The sequence below is a fragment of the Microcaecilia unicolor genome, chromosome 2 (assembly GCF_901765095.1).
Source record: "Microcaecilia unicolor chromosome 2, aMicUni1.1, whole genome shotgun sequence".
Classification (NCBI taxonomy): Eukaryota; Metazoa; Chordata; class Amphibia; order Gymnophiona; family Siphonopidae; genus Microcaecilia; species Microcaecilia unicolor.
In genome coordinates, this window is record NC_044032.1 from 218,670,904 (window position 1) to 218,687,972 (window position 17,069).

A 17,069-nucleotide genomic window follows, 5' to 3' on the forward strand; every position below is an offset into this window, starting at 1 on the left:
CTAAAAATGGCCAAAATTTGTGTGACAAAGGTACATACACATACATCTCCCTGCCTCACTCACAACCCACCACACAGATCCAGCATGCCCCCCCCCCCCCCCCCCACACACACACACACACAACACATATCCAAGCATGTCTTTTCTTTTTTTTTTCCGTTGCCAGCGACAGGAGAATCTCACTAGCATTTCAATCTCCCCCCTCTTGTAGTCCCCTGCCATGTACCTTCAAAACTCTTCCACAAAGCACCGGCACTGCAGCAGTACACCTAAGCTGCCTGAGCTCTGCTCCAGAGTTCACCCTCTGACTCAACTTCCCGTTTCACACAGACAGAACAGGTCATGTTCCGGAGAGGAACAGAAATGAAGAAATAATACTATTTACTAGTGCTGAACATCAATTAAAAATGTTTAACTGCAAGTTTAATTGCATAAACCAGCCAACAGATGGTTAAATTTTGAAGTACACTGCTATAGTTTTCCAGATCGCGCAAGAGGTTAAATTCCCCTCCCCTCCATCACCCAGCATCGCCCCTCTGCCTCTCCCTCCCTTGTCATCCAGCATCCTGTCTTCCCCCTCCATCCACCACTACCTTATCTCTCTCCCTTTCCTCTCCCCCTCCCTTACTCATTCGCTTACCGGCTCCTCTGCATTCCTGGGTCTGCATGACAGCAGCAGCAACAGGAAACAGAAGGCAGGTGCAGAAGCACTGCCTTGTACATACCACTGCTAGCTTTGCCAGTCTCACCTCTTGACATAATGTCCTGTTTCAAAGAAATGGGACTGACAGAGCCAGCAACAGAAGCAATCACAGGGTAATACTCCCAAGTGTGCCTTTTATTTCGTGCTGTTGTTGCCACCGCTGTGCAGACCCAGGAAAGCAGCAAAACAGGTGAATGAGACGGATTGTGAGATAGGGAAAGGAGAGGAAAGGGAGAGACGGAGCAATGCAGGATGGTTGTAGGGAGGGAGGGGGAAGAGATGGAACAAGGCTGGATGAGTGGTGGGAGAGAAAGGGGGGGGGTGATGCAGACTCGGGAGGCAGTGGGTCCAGCAGGTGAGTGAGCATGTGGGCAACAGGGAGAGGAAGTTTTTTGGGGGCCATTAATTGCATTAAAACTGTAATATACATTTTAAAAAACCACACTAATCACAAATACATTAAATGTACAGCCATACTATTTACCTTTGTCTATTTGCACGTTCTGCAGTGCGCCATGGCAGGAATCCATGAACACCTGGGGGCAATGGCTCTGGGGCATATAAATCCTACTAGACACACACTTTTTTTCAGCAGCTGGATTCTTTTAGAGGAAACCCTGAAAGCATGTTATCAAAACTACAGTATTCTGGAACAAAACACAAGTCTTAGTACATTCAAATTACTCAAATTTGAAATTATTATATCCTTCACATCTGAGGTGGGTGAATAATTTTAAGAAGGTTTTCCTGTGTGTAAAACCGGTTTCATATGCACAAAAAGACATGGTCAAACATACACACAAAAAGTGTATATCTGCTTTCACATGATCTGTATTAATTCCCATGGGCATTGTTTGGAAAAAGAAGAGGTAGAGTTTTGATGTATACATAACATGTGAGTACATAATTACAGGATAATTTATATTAACTATTCTTCATCCAGAGTATTCAAATCATCTTCACTATAGTGACTGAACACAGGTGGGCTCTATTTATTGAACTTGTTAAGGAAACTTTTCAAACCATAGCTAATTTGGGGTTGTGTTTTGTTTTTTGTAGTTTTCCTAAACTTCTTGACATGGAAAAATATTGCTACACAATTACAACTTTATATCCATTAAAACAAAGAAAAAAGTTTAGGAAAACTAACACAATATTATCATTAAAAGGAAAATAGGAGGAGGAGGAGAAGGAAAAAACCTCATGACTGGAGAATACAAAGGAAAATAATACAACATAAAAGAAAATTATCAACTAGGTGATTCAAAATTAAGAGGTGGAATTTCCAACAGAGCACTTTCAATTAGAAGGAGTGATAGCAACTACAAACCAAGATGGAAATTTCCTAACATCAATAAAATAGAAGAAAATGGTATCGACTGGAGGCGGAAGCATATCGGGATTCCAAAAATGCATCGCCTATGGGAGAGGCGAACTTTAGCTTGTAGCCATCTCTGATAATAGCCAAGACCCATTGGTCTGAAGTAATCTTGGCCCACTCTTCGTAGAAGAGAGTCAGCCAACCCCCAATCCTGTTTACGGAAGAGTGGGCCATCGCCCTATCATTGCGCAGGACACCCTGAAATGCCTGGTCGCAAAGAGAAGGTGGACCGTTTATCACCTCGAAAGGAAGAACGCTGCTGGAAATGGCTCCACTGAAAGTTAGCAGCAGGACGACAGGGCTCTCTCAGGTGACATCGTATTGAAGCATTCTGCGGAGCAGATCTAGTTCTGTCCTCTGGGAGGCGCTGACCTTTCGAGTCACCCAAATTCTTGACAATCTTTTCCAAATCTTCTCCAAAGAGAAGTTTGCTCAAAAGGGCAACTAAGCGAGTCGCTGCTTAGAGGCCAAGTCCACAGCCCAATGGCGTAACCACAACAAATGGCAAGAAGAAACCGCTAGCGCCATTTACTTAGCTGAACTACAAATTAGGTCATAGAGGGAGTCAGCTAGATAAGCTAAACCTGATTCCAAGTGGGCGTCAACAGACTTCAAAAGTAAACCCTGATCAGGGGTCTTGCTCCTGAGCCTGATGAAACTAACTAAGGCACGCCCTGGCCACATATGACCTACAAATCAAGGCCTGGAGAGCCAAAGCGGACACCTCAAAGGTACACTTCAGAGAGGCTGTCAGGCGATGATCCTGAGAGCCACACCTCCTTCCACTGGAAGAGTTGTTTTCTTGGTGACCGCAGTCACCAAGGCATCCACAGTAGGAAGAACACTTGTCTGCTTGATCAGAAACCACTGGATAAAGGCAAGACATTGCCCTGGACACCTTAAAGGATGGCACAAATTGCCAGTCGCCCCCACACTCAACTGGCTACAAGCTAGCCCAGGAGGAGTCCCAAAGGAGAAGAATCCAGACTGAACATGTATACCCTGGAGGAAAGGAGAAACAGGGGTGATATGATACAGACGTTCAAATATTTGAAAGGTATTAATCCATAAATGAACCTTTTCCGGAGATGGGAAGGTGGCAGAACTAGAGGACATGAAATGAGATTGAAGGGGGGCAGACTCAAGAAAAATGTCAGGAAGTATTTTTTCACGGAGAGAGTGGTGGATACTTGGAATGCCCTCCCTTGGGAGGTGGTGGAGATGAAAATGGTAACGGAATTCAAATATGCGTGGGATAAACATAAAGGAATCCTGTTCAGAAGGAATGGATCCTCAGAAGCTTAGCCGAGATTGGATGGCAGAGCCGGTGGTGGGAGGCGGGGCTAGTGCTGGGCAGACTTCTACGGTCTGTGCCCTGAAAATGGCAGATACAAATCAAGGTAAGGTATACACAAAAGTAGCACATATGAGTTTATCTTGTTGGGCAGACTGGAAGGACCATACAAGTCTTTTTCTGCCGTCATCTATTATGTTACTATCCTGCTTATTTTCGAATGAGAAGGCCGGCCATCTTCCGACACAAATCAGGAGATGGCCGGCCATCTCCTGAAGCCGGCGAAATCGGTATAATCGAAAGCCGTTTTCACCGGCTTCAACTGCTTTCCGTCGCAGGGCAGGCCAAAGTTCAAGGGGGCGTTTCGGCAGAATATGGAAGGCGGGATGGGGGCATGGTTACGAGATGGCTGGCTTCGGCCGATAATAAAAAAAAGGCCGGCTCTGACGAGCACTTCGCCGGCTTCACTTGGTCCATTTATTTTTAGGACCAAGCCTCAAAAAAGTGCCCCAACTGAGCAGATGACCACCAGAGGGAATCGGGGATGACCTCCCCTTACTCCCCCAGTGGTCACCAACCCCCTCCCACTCAAAATAAAAAAACAATTACAAATCATTTTTTTGCCAGCCTCAAATGTCATACCCAGCTCCATGACAGAAGTATGCAGGTCCCTGGAACAGTTTTTAGTGGGTGCAGTGCACTTCAGGCAGGTGGACCCAGGCCCATCCACCCCCCCTACCTGTTACACTTGTGGTGGTAAATGTGAGCCCTCCAAACTCCCCCCAAAACCCACTGTACCCACTTGTAGGTGCCCCCCTTCACCCCTTAGGGCTATGGTAGTGTTGTACAGTTGTGGGTTTTGGGGGGGGATTTGGGGGGCTCAGCACACAAGGTAAGGGAGGTATGCACCTGGGAGCAATTTTTGAAGTCCACTGCAGTGCCCCCTAGGGTGCCCGGTTGGTGTCCTGGCATGTGAGGGGGACCAGTGCACTACAAATGCTGGCTCCTCCCACGACCAAATGGCTTGGATTTGGTCGGGTTTGAGATGGCCGCCATTAGCTTCCTTTATCGGCAAAAACCAATGGCGGCGATCTCTAACGCAGGCCATCTGTAAGGCCGGCCTAAATGTTGAAATTTGGCCGGCCCCAACTGTATTATCGAAACGAAAGATGGCCGGCCATCTTGTTTCGATTATACGGTCCGGTATGCCGCTTTCCAGGGCTGGCCTTAGAGATGGCCGCCCATATAGATGGCCAGCCCCGTTCGATTATGCCCCTCCACGTTACTATGTCCACCACCTACTTGAGACAGATATATACTAGCCAATGGAGGGGCTAGTCGTCCAGTACCACTCACTTAAGTTAGTTATCTCTAGCTCCACCTGCTGATAGATGGACAGAACCCACCAATTCATGGATTCATCTGCTGCCTGCACTAAGGAAGCTGAGATTTCATTGAAAGAGGCAAATCCAATACAATTCCTAGGCTCTTGATCTCATAATAAATTGGAATAATCATATTATGAACCATCAGAGTTAAAGGCGGCAAGTCCAAAGGAGTTTTGCTATAAACAATCTCTGTTTTAAACAGATTTTACAGCGAGATGATTAGTAGAAATCCTCTTTTGAATTTCCTGAAGACATATTGCCCTGTCTTGACGATGCATCATCTAAGGATCACATGAAAGAGAAGAATAAAAGATCAGCAGCAGCATACAATCTGTATTTAAACATCTAAATTCTGCAATAGGGTACAAAGCAGTCACATATAAACATTAAATAAAGGTAGCTGAAAGAGTGGACCCTTGAGGTACAGCAGTCTGAACTAGATAAAAATCGAAAGAAGAATTGCCTATTAATACAACCTGAAACCATGCAAGAACAATTCTCTCAACTCCAAACTCAAATAGTCTATTAAGAATTCTATAGCTCAGGGTCTCAAAAGCAGCTGTAATAACCAATTAAATAAGCAAGAACTTCTTCCCTTTGTCAAACTCTAACCTGATTACATCTACTGTAGACAATAAACAAACATCATACACTCTCCCCAAAAAAAAACCAACTGAACCCTGTTGGGCACCTGCTTCACTGGGAGCCGCCTCATAAAGTCTGCATTCAGATAGATGTTCAGTTCCGGCCTGGTGCAATCCATTGAACTGGAAAGACTGCAGGCTCAGGAACCACCGCATGATTCAGCCATTGATTTCCTTATGTCTGGCCAATCACTTGAGGAGCTGATGGTCCATGATCAAGGTGAGCTGTTGCCCCAGTAATACTGGAATGCATACAAAGCCCATTTTACAGCTAGCACCAGAGCACAGGGCTTCCTTCACACTTTGGAAAGCTGCCACCAGCTCTTTCAACCAGGTAATTTTTTCTAGTGCCACACTCTGTAGGACGGGTGGACAACGGTACTGCTTTTTCAACAAACTCAGTATAAACGTCCAAACCTCGGAAATCACATACTTGCTTCTTCAAGTGAAGAACAGGCACTTGTGTGATTAAATTTAACGTGGACAAGCACAGACTGATGCACATAGGGAACAATAATTTCAACTACAAGTACAAAATACTGGTTCTGAGTCAGGAGTCACCCCTCAAGGAAGAGATCTTGGAATCACTGTGAACAATATGTTGAAATGTTCAGCTAAGAAACAAACAGGAGGTTAGGATGATTTGAAAAAGGATGGAAAATAGTTGTGTTTTTGAGATTGGGCAACTAGTATTGTATACAGTAGGTCCATGGTACACACTGAATAAACAGAGGCATAACAATATTCTCAATTCTCTGTACACTCAATGTGTACCATGGACATACTGTGTGCAGTTTTTGTTGCCCCATCTCATAACAGATATAACTCAATTATAAAAGGATCACAGAAGGGTGACAAATGATAAAAGGGATAGAAGATGTCCCTTATAAAGGAAGGGTAAGCAGGTTAAGGCAGTCAGTTTGGAGAAAAGACAACTGTGAGGGGACAACAGAAATTTATAAAATCATGAATGGGTGGAATGGTTAAATAGGAAATGGTTGTTTAACCTTTCCAAGAGGAACCCCCATAAAAACTAATGACCATCCAAAAGAAATTAAAACAGTAGACTTTTTTTTTCGTGTAGCACATAATTAAGCTGTGGAATCTGGTGCTGGAGGACGTGCTCAAGGCAACCATGTAGTAGGATTCAGAAGTTTGAACAAGTTACTGGAAGAAAATACATAAAATATTATTAACCAGGTAGACTTAGACAGCCATGCCCAAAACTGAGCTATGGACAAGTTTTTGTTTTTTTTAATTGGTTGGATACTTATGACCCAGACTGGCACTATGGGAGACAGGATACCATGCTTGATTGGTCATCTCAGCATGGCTTTTTATTATATTAGATAAAAAGTGCTTTCAGACTTTATAAATACATAATTGGCCTTAAAATAATTTAATTGGCCACATGTTCCTTTTGTCATGTTCAAAACCAGTAAAAAAAAAAAAAAAAAAAAAAAAAAAAAGGCTTACCTAAAGTTAAAGTGACTGCTGCAATTTGTCTACAGTTCCTGGTGCATTTCTATGGTGATTCTGATTCTCCAATTGTGTGTAGTGTATGGATTTTACAAATCCTATAATTAGTAAGCCATTTATTTGTGCTATAGACTGGTATCATAATAAAGTTTGGTATACTTTGAAGGGTACGAAAAAAAAACTTCCAAGACAGGAATGCAAGAAAACATTACCAATTCGAATGGTAGCTTTTCCTTTCCGTCCATTTCCTAAAACAATCATTCTTTTCCTTTGTTTTGTTCTGGATGAATCTTTTGCAGATGGAGGAGATCTAAACCATGGATACTAGAAAACAGCAAGAGACATTTTATAGTGACAGGTACTAGGGGACTAAATCACAATAAATTAATGGTTAGCAAAAATAAATAAAATAACCATACTTGTGCAGAAAGTCTAGTATACAAGCAAGCCCTTGGGGGAGGGGGGCGAGGGATGCATTTGTTAGAGAACTGCATACAAAAACAAAATAAATGAACCCATATTATCTATGAAAACCATACTAAAAATAACAATTTCAGCCCATGTCTTCTCTGGTAGTTAAGACCTACAAAATAATCTTCCAAAAATGAAGGTAGGGTAGTTCTATACTCCAATTCTAGCTATGTACTTCTCAAATGTATATAGCTTCTCAACCTTACCTTCTCTCCATTCCTCAGAGAGCCCGCAAAGTGGTTCAGGTTTACTCTCTGGCTAATTGTGAGCTGGAAAGAACTTCTGTCTGAGAGTGTACTCCTCAGCAACACTTGTGCTAGAAGACTGGTACTATAATGGTATTATAATACTATCAAACATATAAATGGCAAGTGACCGACTCACCTGCAAATGCGCAGTAGAGACTTCCCTCTCTGTCCCGCCCTCGCGTCAAGACGTGATGACCTCAGAGGGCGGAACAGAGAGGGAAACGGAGTCGGACTGTCGGACACTGCCGCCTGGAAACGAACATTGCGCGCACCAACCTCCACCCTCCCCCTCCCATCCCCGCTGCCGCTCCCGCCCCCCTGCACTGACCTGATAGCGCCTCTCACCTCCGTGTGAAACCGCTGCAGGCAGGAGATCTGCTGCTGCCTGCAGCGCTTTCACACGGAGGTGAGAGGCGCTGTCAGGTCAGTGCAGGGGGCCCGGCACGGAGGGGGGAGGGAGCGGCGGCGAGGATGGTAGCTGGAAATCTCGCCCGTTTTAACGGGCTAAATGGCTAGTAATATTATAGATGGCCGAAAGCGTCTTGATGTCAGTTACATGCTGATTTTTGGAGCACAGCACAAGGGACACAGGATTGTAATCCGAAATTGTTAGATGAACCCCTGAAGCAGCGGAAGCGAAATGGGGAGTCCCTGTTGGGTTAAAGCTAGTGAAGTGGATGGTAGTGAAATACAGCAGTGACGGGATTGAAGCTAAGTGATTGGGAGCTGTAATCACCGGGACTGATAACTAGCAAGACTGTAGAGATAGTATATTGTATGAACAGTATGGAACAAATATTGAGTTCATAGATATTCTGAGTTCTAAGAAATATATGGACTTGTGTCTCACAGCACCCTTGCGATTATGTTCCTTTGTGACAAACATTTAAGACACTGGAGGGTTTTTTTTTTGAGAAGCCATATGATGGAGCGCCGGGCCTACGTCTTATAGCCTGTAATTCTTGGGCTGGCTGGGTGGCGATACTGAGGCTTTTTTTCTCCACTACAAAGTGTACTGATAAGTTAAAGTAAGGGTGACAGTCCATCTATAAATTGAAAAACGCTGCACCTGTGAGGCAATGTTAGGAGCTTCTGGTTATTTATAAAGCTTGAGTGAATTAGTATTAAATTTTAACTGCCAGACCCTTGACCATTCTTCTAACTTTTTGAGATCCCTTCTCATCGTTTCTACTCCCTCCAGGGTATCCACTCTATTGGCTATCTTCGTGTCATCCGCAAAAAGGAAAACCTTTCCTTCCAACCCTTCAGCAAAACAGAATAGGCCCCAGCACCGACCCCTGAGGACCTCCACTGCTCACCTTCCTTTCGTCCGAGTGGATTCCATTTACCACCACCCTCTGCCACCTGTTGCTCAACCAGTTTCTTATCCAGTTCACCACTTTCGGTTCTAAGTTCAGCCCTTTCAGCTTATTCACAAGTCTTCTGTGGGGGACCGTATCAAAGGCTTTGATGAAATCCAAGTAGATTACATCTAGCGCATGTCCTTCATCCAGTTTTTTGGTCACCCAGTCAAATAAGTCAATAAAATTCATTTGGCAGGATTTTCCTTTGGTAAAATCATGTTGCCTTGGGTCCTGTACACCCGTTGTCTTCTAGAAAGTTAACTATCCTTTCTTTCAGCAGTGACTCCATTATTTTTCCTACCACTGACGGTGAGACTTACCGGTCTGTAGTTTCCCACTTCTTCCCTGTCTCCACTTTTGTGAAAAGGGACCTCATCCGCCTGTCTCAAATCTCGTGGAACCTCTCCCGTCTCTAAAGATCTATTAACTAAATCTTTTAAGAGGTCCCGCCAGGAACTCCCTGAGCTCCCTCAGAATCCTGGTATGTATCCCATCCGGCCCCATAGCTTTGTCCACCTTCAGATTCTCCAGCTGTTTATAAACTCTTTCTTCCGTAAACAGCGCAGTATCCACTCCATTCCCAGATATTCTCTCGGCAGCCAACTGCGGTCCTTCTCCAGGACTTTCCTCAGTGAATACCGAAGAGAAGAAATTGTTTAGCACATTCGCTTTATCCTCCTCACTCTCCACATAACCACTCTCATTATCTTTCAGTCTCGCAATTCCATTCCTATCTTTTCTCCTTTCTCCAATATATCTGAAAAGGTCTTGTCACCTCTCTTTACATCTTTAGCCATTTTTTTTCTGCTCGCGCTTTCGCTAGCCGTATTTTCCTCTCCGCTTATTTGAGTTTAATCCGATAGTCTTTTCCGTGATCCTCCCCTTTGCATTCTTTTATATATCTTGAACAAAGCCTCTTTTGCTCTTATTTTTTCAGCTGCTTGTTTGGAGAACCATATAGACTTCCTGTTTCTCTTGGTTTTGTTTACTTTCCTCGCGTAAAGATCAGTTGTCATATTTATAGCAGCCTTTAGCTTTGACCACTGATTTTCCACTTCTCCTACAACGTCCCACGCCAACAGCTAATTCTTCAGGTATTCCCCCATTTTATCAAAATCAGTACGTCTGAAATCCAGTACTTTGAGTTTTGTGCGTCCACACTCCACTTTTGCCCTTATATCAAACCATATGGTGTGTTGATCACTATTAGAGAGATGGGCACCCACCCAGATATTGGGAATACTTCCTCCATTAGAGAGCATTAGATCCATCATCGACCCTTCCCTCGTGGGTTTTGTCACCATTTGTCTGAGCAAGGTACTTTAACAAAATGAAAAAAAAGTGGGAGGATGACCAAGGATTCCAAAGGCTGAGAAGATGTATAATAATTAAAGAATTTTATTAAGGTATAAGGACTCGACACAACGTTGTGTTTCGGCCGTTAGGCCTGCATCAGGAGTCTATAATCGAATTCAAAAACACAACTTGAAAAACAATGTATACATAGATAACATATATATATATATATATATATATATATATATACTCACTGAAATATTAAAAACATTTTTAAAAAGATGCTAAAAAAATTAAATTGGGCTACACTTATATGTTTTAAATATAAATAACAAAATGAATAAACATAATAAAATCCAATAAAAAACATTTAAAAATGAATGTGACAAATGGCTGAATTTGGAATAAAGGTATGGCAATACATACAACATGTAATAACGCGACATCGCATAAATTTAAAATGATGTTCAAAGATAAAGGAATTGGTGTGCATATATAATTTAAAAATGAATAATATATAAATATATAATTTTGTCTTACAAGAACATGAAGAGTACAGAACATATATGAGTGATATTTGTATTGGAAAATCAAAATAATAAAACGGTATTTAAAAATTATTAAAAGGAGTAATGAAGGAGATCAATAAATGGCAGACTAATTAAAATGATTGTGATTTATGCGATGTCGCTTTATTACATGTTGTATGTATTGCAATACCTTTATTCCAAATTCAGCCATTTGTCACATTCATTTTTAAATGTTTTTTTATTGGATTTTATTATGTTTATTCATTTTGTTAGTTATATTTAAAACATATAAGTGTAGCCCAATTTAATTTTTTAACATCTTTTTTAAATGTTTTTAATATTTCAGTGTGTATATATATATATATATGTTATCCATGTATACATTGTTTTTGAATTCGATTATAGACTCCTGATGCAGGCCTAACGGCCGAAACACAACATTGTGTCGAGTCCTTATACCTTAGTAAAATTCTTTAATTATTATACATCTTCTCAGCCTTTGGAATCCTTGGTCATCCTCCCACTTTTTTTCACTGTGTTGTTGTCCGTGGGGTGTCTTGAGTTCTCCGTCTTTTGATGGATCTCTTTCCTGAGCAATGTAGTTTGACAGGCTTCCACTATATCCCTACTTCTTTCTGATTCCACAGACAGGACGCTCCAATCCACATCAGACAAGCTGATATCTCCCAACAGTAGCACGGTAAAATTATGTATCATACCTGATAATTTTCTTTCCATTAATCATAGCTGATCAATCCATAGACTGGTGGGTTGTGTCCATCTACCAGCAGGTGGAGATAGAGAGCAATCCTTTTGCCTCCCTATATGTGGTCATGTGCTGCCGGAAACTCCTCAGTATGTCGATATCCAAGCTCCATCCGCAGGACTCAGCACTTAGAGAATTACACCCACAAAGGGACACTCTGCCCAGCTCACCACCGCCATCCCCGCCGAAACGGGGGAGGGGAATTAACCCAGCTCATCCCCACACAAGTGGGGGAGGGGAATCCGTCCAGCTCATCCCCGCGGAGCGGGGGAGGGACACCACACCCGCCGATGCGGGGGGATCTGGCTTATCCTGCAACCGCAACCGCGGGAGGAGCTGACTGACCCTAACACCGCCGAAGCGGGAGGGGTACAAAGCTGCCCTACAACCGCCCGAAGCGGGAGGGAGCGCCGGCAGAATTTAGGTCTCAATCCAGCCCCGTAAAACGGAGGGGAGAGGAATGCAGCAGCTCACTGTAACACAAACTCGTCTCAACTCTTGAAGAATCCAATTGAAAAAACTTGAACACGAAGTCCTCCTGAACTGAAGACTAAACTTACACCTGAAATGCAACCAGAATACAAACAGTAGAGATATCTGGGAGGGGCTATGGATTGATCAGCTATGATTAATGGAAAGAAAATTATCAGGTATGATACATAATTTTACCTTCCATATCATCAAGCTGATCAATCCATAGACTGGTGGGATGTACCGAAGCAGTACTCACCCAGGGCGGGACATAGAAATCCCTGACCGCAACACTGAAGCTCCAAACCGGGCCTCCGCCCGAGCAGCCACAGTCAAGCGGTAATGCCTGGAGAAGGTATGGGCCGATGCCCAAGTTGCCGCCTTGCAAATCTCTTCCAAGGAGACGGACCCGGCCTCTGCCATCGAGGCCGCCTGAGCTCTAGTGGAGTGAGCCTTCAGCTGGATAGGCGGCACCTTCCCTGCGGCCACATAAGCCGCTGCAATGGCTTCCTTGACCCATCTTGCCACTGTAGGCTTAGCAGCCTGCAGACCCTTACGAGGACCTGCAAACAGGACAAACAGATGATCCGATTTCCGGAAATCATTGGTCACTTCCAAGTATCTGATGATGACTCGTCTCACATCCAGATATTTGAGAGCAGAGTATTCCTCTGGGTAGTCCTCCCTACGAAAGGAAGGGAGACAGAGCTGCTGATTCACATGGAAGCGAGAAACAATCTTGGGCAGGAAGGAAGGCACTGTGCGAATAGACACTCCTGCCTCAGTGAACTGCAGAAAAGGCTCTCGACAAGAGAGCGCCTGGAGCTCGGAAACTCTTCTGGCTGAAGTGATAGCCACCAAAAAGACTGCTTTCAACGTCAGGTCTTTCAGAGATGCCTTTGACAAGGGTTCAAAAGGCGGCTTCTGCAAGGCTCTTAGCACCAGGTTGAGATTCCACGCAGGCACCACTGAGTGCAGAGGAGGGCGCAGGTGATTAACTCCCTTGAGAAAACGCACCACATCTGGCTGCGAAGCCAGGGAAGCACCCTTCAGGCGGCCCCTGAAGCAAGCCAGAGCCGCTACCTGGACTTTAAGGGAACTGAGCGACAGGCCTTTCTCCAGACCTTCTTGCAGGAACGCCAACACTGAAGAGATTGGAACAGTGAAGGGAGAAAGTGAGCCTGCTTCACACCACGCTGCAAAGGTACGCCAAACCCTGGCGTAAGCAGTAGAAGTAGAGCGCTTCCTCGCTCTCAGCATAGTGGCGATGACCTTGTCTGAGAAGCCCTTCTTCCTCAGACGCTGCCGCTCAATAGCCAGGCCGTAAGACCAAAGGGGGAGGGATCCTCCATCACCACGGGACCCTGATGCAACAGGCCCTGCTCCACTGGCAGTCGCAGAGGGTCGTCCACTGAGAGCCTGATCAAGTCCGCATACCAGGGACGTCTGGGCCAGTCCGGACCCACCAGGATTACCCGGCCCGGATGCTTTGCCACCCGGTCTAGCACCCTGCCCAACCTGGGCCAGGGCGGGAACACATAGAGAAGCTCCTGTGTTGGCCACTGTTGGAGGAGAGCATCTACTCCCAGAGATCGAGGGTCCCGTCCTCTGCTGAAAAAGCGCGGCACTTGACAATTGGCCGATGACGCCATCAGATCTAGGCTCGGCTGGCCCCAGCGCTTCGTGATGTCCAAGAACGCCTGAACCGATAGCTGCCACTCTCCGGGATCCAAGGTATGGCGACTGAGAAAGTCCGCCTTGACATTCATGACTCCGGCAATGTGGGCCGCTGACAGCTGTTCCAGGTTCGCTTCCGCCCACTGGCACAGATTCATAGCCTCCTTGGCTAGAGGGGCGCTCTTGGTACCTCCCTGGCGGTTGACATAGGCCACAGCCGTGGCATTGTCCGATAGAACCCGTACTGGCTTCAACGCCAGTACCGGGAGGAACTCCACAAGCGCCAACCGAATGGCTCTGAGTTCTAGGAGGTTGATAGACCACTTTGCCTCTGCAGGAGACCAAAGCCCCTGCGCTGTCCTTCCCAAGCAGTGGGCTCCCCAGCCCAACAAAGAGGCGTCCGTCGTGACCACAATCCACTCCGGGGTCACAAGAGGCATTCCTGCAGACAACTTGTCTGTCTTCAGCCACCAGCTCAGCGCCTTGCGCACTGCTGGGTCCAAGGGAAGGCGCACAGCATAATCCTCCGACACTGGATTCCAGCGCTGCAGCAGAGAGTGTTGGAGTGGTCTCATATGAGCCCTGACCCAGGGCACTACTTCCATCGTGGCCGTCATAGAGCCCAACAGCTGCACATAGTCCCAAGCCCGAAGAGGAGAGGCTACTAGGAACTGGTCCACCTGAGCCTGAAGTTTGACAATCCGATTGTCCGGCAGGAACACTCTGCCCACTTGGGTGTCGAAACGAACTCCCAGATACTCCAGGGACTGAGTCGGGCGCAGCTGGCTTTTCTCCCAGTTGATGATCCACCCCAGGGAGCTCAAAAGAGCAATCACCCGGTCCACAGCTTTGCCGCACTCTGCATAAGAGGGGGCTCGGATCAACCAGTCATCCAGATAAGGATGGACTTGGACTCCTTCCTTTCTCAGGAAGGCCGCGATGACCACCATTACTTTGGAGAAGGTCCGTGGAGCAGTAGCCAACCCGAACGGGAGGGCTCTGAACTGGAAGTGTCGGCCCAGGACTGCAAAACGCAGAAAGCGTTGATGAGGAGGCCAGATGGGAATATGCAAGTACGCTTCCTTGATGTCCAAGGATGCCAGGAACTCCCCTGCCTTCACTGCCGCTATAACAGAGCGGAGAGTCTCCATGCGAAAGTGCCGAACTTTCAAGGCCCGATTGACCCCTTTGAGGTCGAGGATAGGCCGGACAGAACCTCCTTTCTTTGGAACCACAAAGTAAATGGAGTAACGTCCCTTGCCAAGCTGATTTACTGGCACCGGAATGACCGCGCCCAGGCGGATCAGACTGTCCAAAGTCTGCTGCACTGCCACAGCTTTGACCGGAGACTTGCAGGGAGAGAGTACAAACCCGTCTCTTAAGGGTCGGCAGAACTCTAGCTTGTAGCCGTCTCTGATGACTTCCAGCACCCAAGCGTCTGAAGTTACTCTGGTCCACTCGCCCAGAAACGAGGACAGCCGTCCTCCAATCTGCACTGGGGTGTGGACCGAGGCCCCGTCATTGGGTACGAGACCCTGGGGGAGGACCGGAGGGCGCACCTCCGGGACGGCGGTCTCTGCGAAAGGAACGCTGCTTGGGGGAGAAGTTCCTCTTGAAGGAAGAGGGGGCAGAAGAGCCCGACCTGCCCGGGCGGTACCGACGGGCTTCCTGAAACCGTCCTCTGGAGGTACCGGGGCGAGTACTGACCCGAGCCCTGACCTCTGGTAACCTCTTGCCCTTAGACGTGCCGAGATCGGTCACGATTTTGTCCAGCTCGACCCCAAAGAGCAGCTTGCCTTTAAAAGGCAATTTAGCCAGGCGGGACTTAGAGGCGTGGTCAGCAGACCAATACTGATTTTGTCCAGCTCGACCCCAAAGAGCAGCTTGCCTTTAAAAGGCAATTTAGCCAGGCGGGACTTAGAGGCGTGGTCAGCAGACCAATACTTCAGCCAAAGCCACCGCCGCGCAGAGATTGTCTGAGCCATTCCTTTAGCCGAGGCTCTCAAGACATCATACAGCAAGTCTGCCAAATAGGCCAAGCCCGATTCCAGGGCCGGCCAATCAGCCCTCAAGGAAGGATCCGAGGGGGAAGCCCGCTGTACCATAGTCAGGCACGCCCTAGCCACATAGGAGCCGCACACTGAGGCCTGCAAACTTAAAGCAGCCGCCTCAAAGGACGACCTTAAGGCCGCCTCCAATCTTCTGTCTTGGGCGTCCTTTAGGGCCGTGCCACCTTCCACCGGCAATGCCGTTTTCTTAGTCACCGCAGTGATTAAAGAATCCACGGTAGGCCACAAAAAGGCCTCACGTTCACCTTCAGGCAAAGGATAGAGGCGGGACATAGCCCTAGCCACTTTGAGGCTCGCTTCCGGGACATCCCATTGAGCTGAAATCAAGGTGTGCATGGCCTCATGCACGTGGAAGGTTCTAGGCGGGCGCTTCGTCCCCAGCATAATGGCGGAGCCAACAGGGGCTGAGGGAGAGACGTCCTCCGGAGAGGAAATCTTCAAAATGCTCATGGCCTGCAAAAACAGGTTGGGCAAATCCTCTGAGCGAAAGATCCGCGCTGCAGAGGGGTCATCCGCTCCATCCGAGCGGGGATCCGTCTCCTCCAAGGAATCCCCAAAGGACCGTTGGGAGAACTCTGATACGCTGCCCTCATCTACATCGGAGGAGACAAAGTCCTCCAAGGCCTGGGAATCCACCCGAGGGCGTTTACTTCCGGGGGCCTCAACCTCTTTATCAGATGAGGGAGCAGGGGCAGCGTTTTGCATAAGGAAGGCCTGATGCAGCAGCAAAATAAACTCGGGGGGACTGTGCACTTCAGCAGCCTGGGCCACAGCTCTAGACGCACCCTCAACCGGCGCTCGCAAGAGCGGGGGAGAAACATGCTGCGCATCCAAGATGGCGTCCGGCGCGACACTCCGCGAAGGAGCCGCGCGGGAAGAACGGCGCTTCACTTTAGCCGCTTTTATGCCGTCGCCCAAATTAAGGGCGTTCATGGCATTAACGTCTCCCACCTCAAGGGCGGCCCAAGAAGAAGCCGTCCGAGTAGCGTGGCCGGCCAAGATGGCGGAGGCGAGCAGCGGGGGATGGGCGTTTATGGCGGGAAAAACCGCCAGACCGGAGGAAGAACCGGGACACTCATCGGTCACCAAACTGTCACCCAACAAGGGCGAATCAGGCTTTAAGACCCCCGCATCCCCTCTAGGAGCGCACACGCGATCCGGGGAGCGATTCTTTGCGCCCTCGCCCTCCGACGCCATAGGCCACGTGGAGATCAATCGGGGAACCCCCTGCCCGCTATAAAAAGGTAAAAATTACCTGCTTTCCGCTCCGAGCTGTAACGAACTGGTG

The 17,069-nt window shown here is 47.0% G+C and overlaps 1 protein-coding gene across 1 annotated transcript in view; it reads right to left on the minus strand.

Annotated features, from left to right (window-relative positions):
• Positions 1–17,069, minus strand: part of CEP78 (centrosomal protein 78) — a 169,464-nt gene that overhangs the window by 77,336 nt on the left and 75,059 nt on the right. The window contains 2 exon segments of the mRNA XM_030193717.1: positions 1,188–1,320; positions 7,102–7,213. Of these exon segments, the coding sequence (XP_030049577.1) occupies positions 1,188–1,320; positions 7,102–7,213 (245 nt within the window).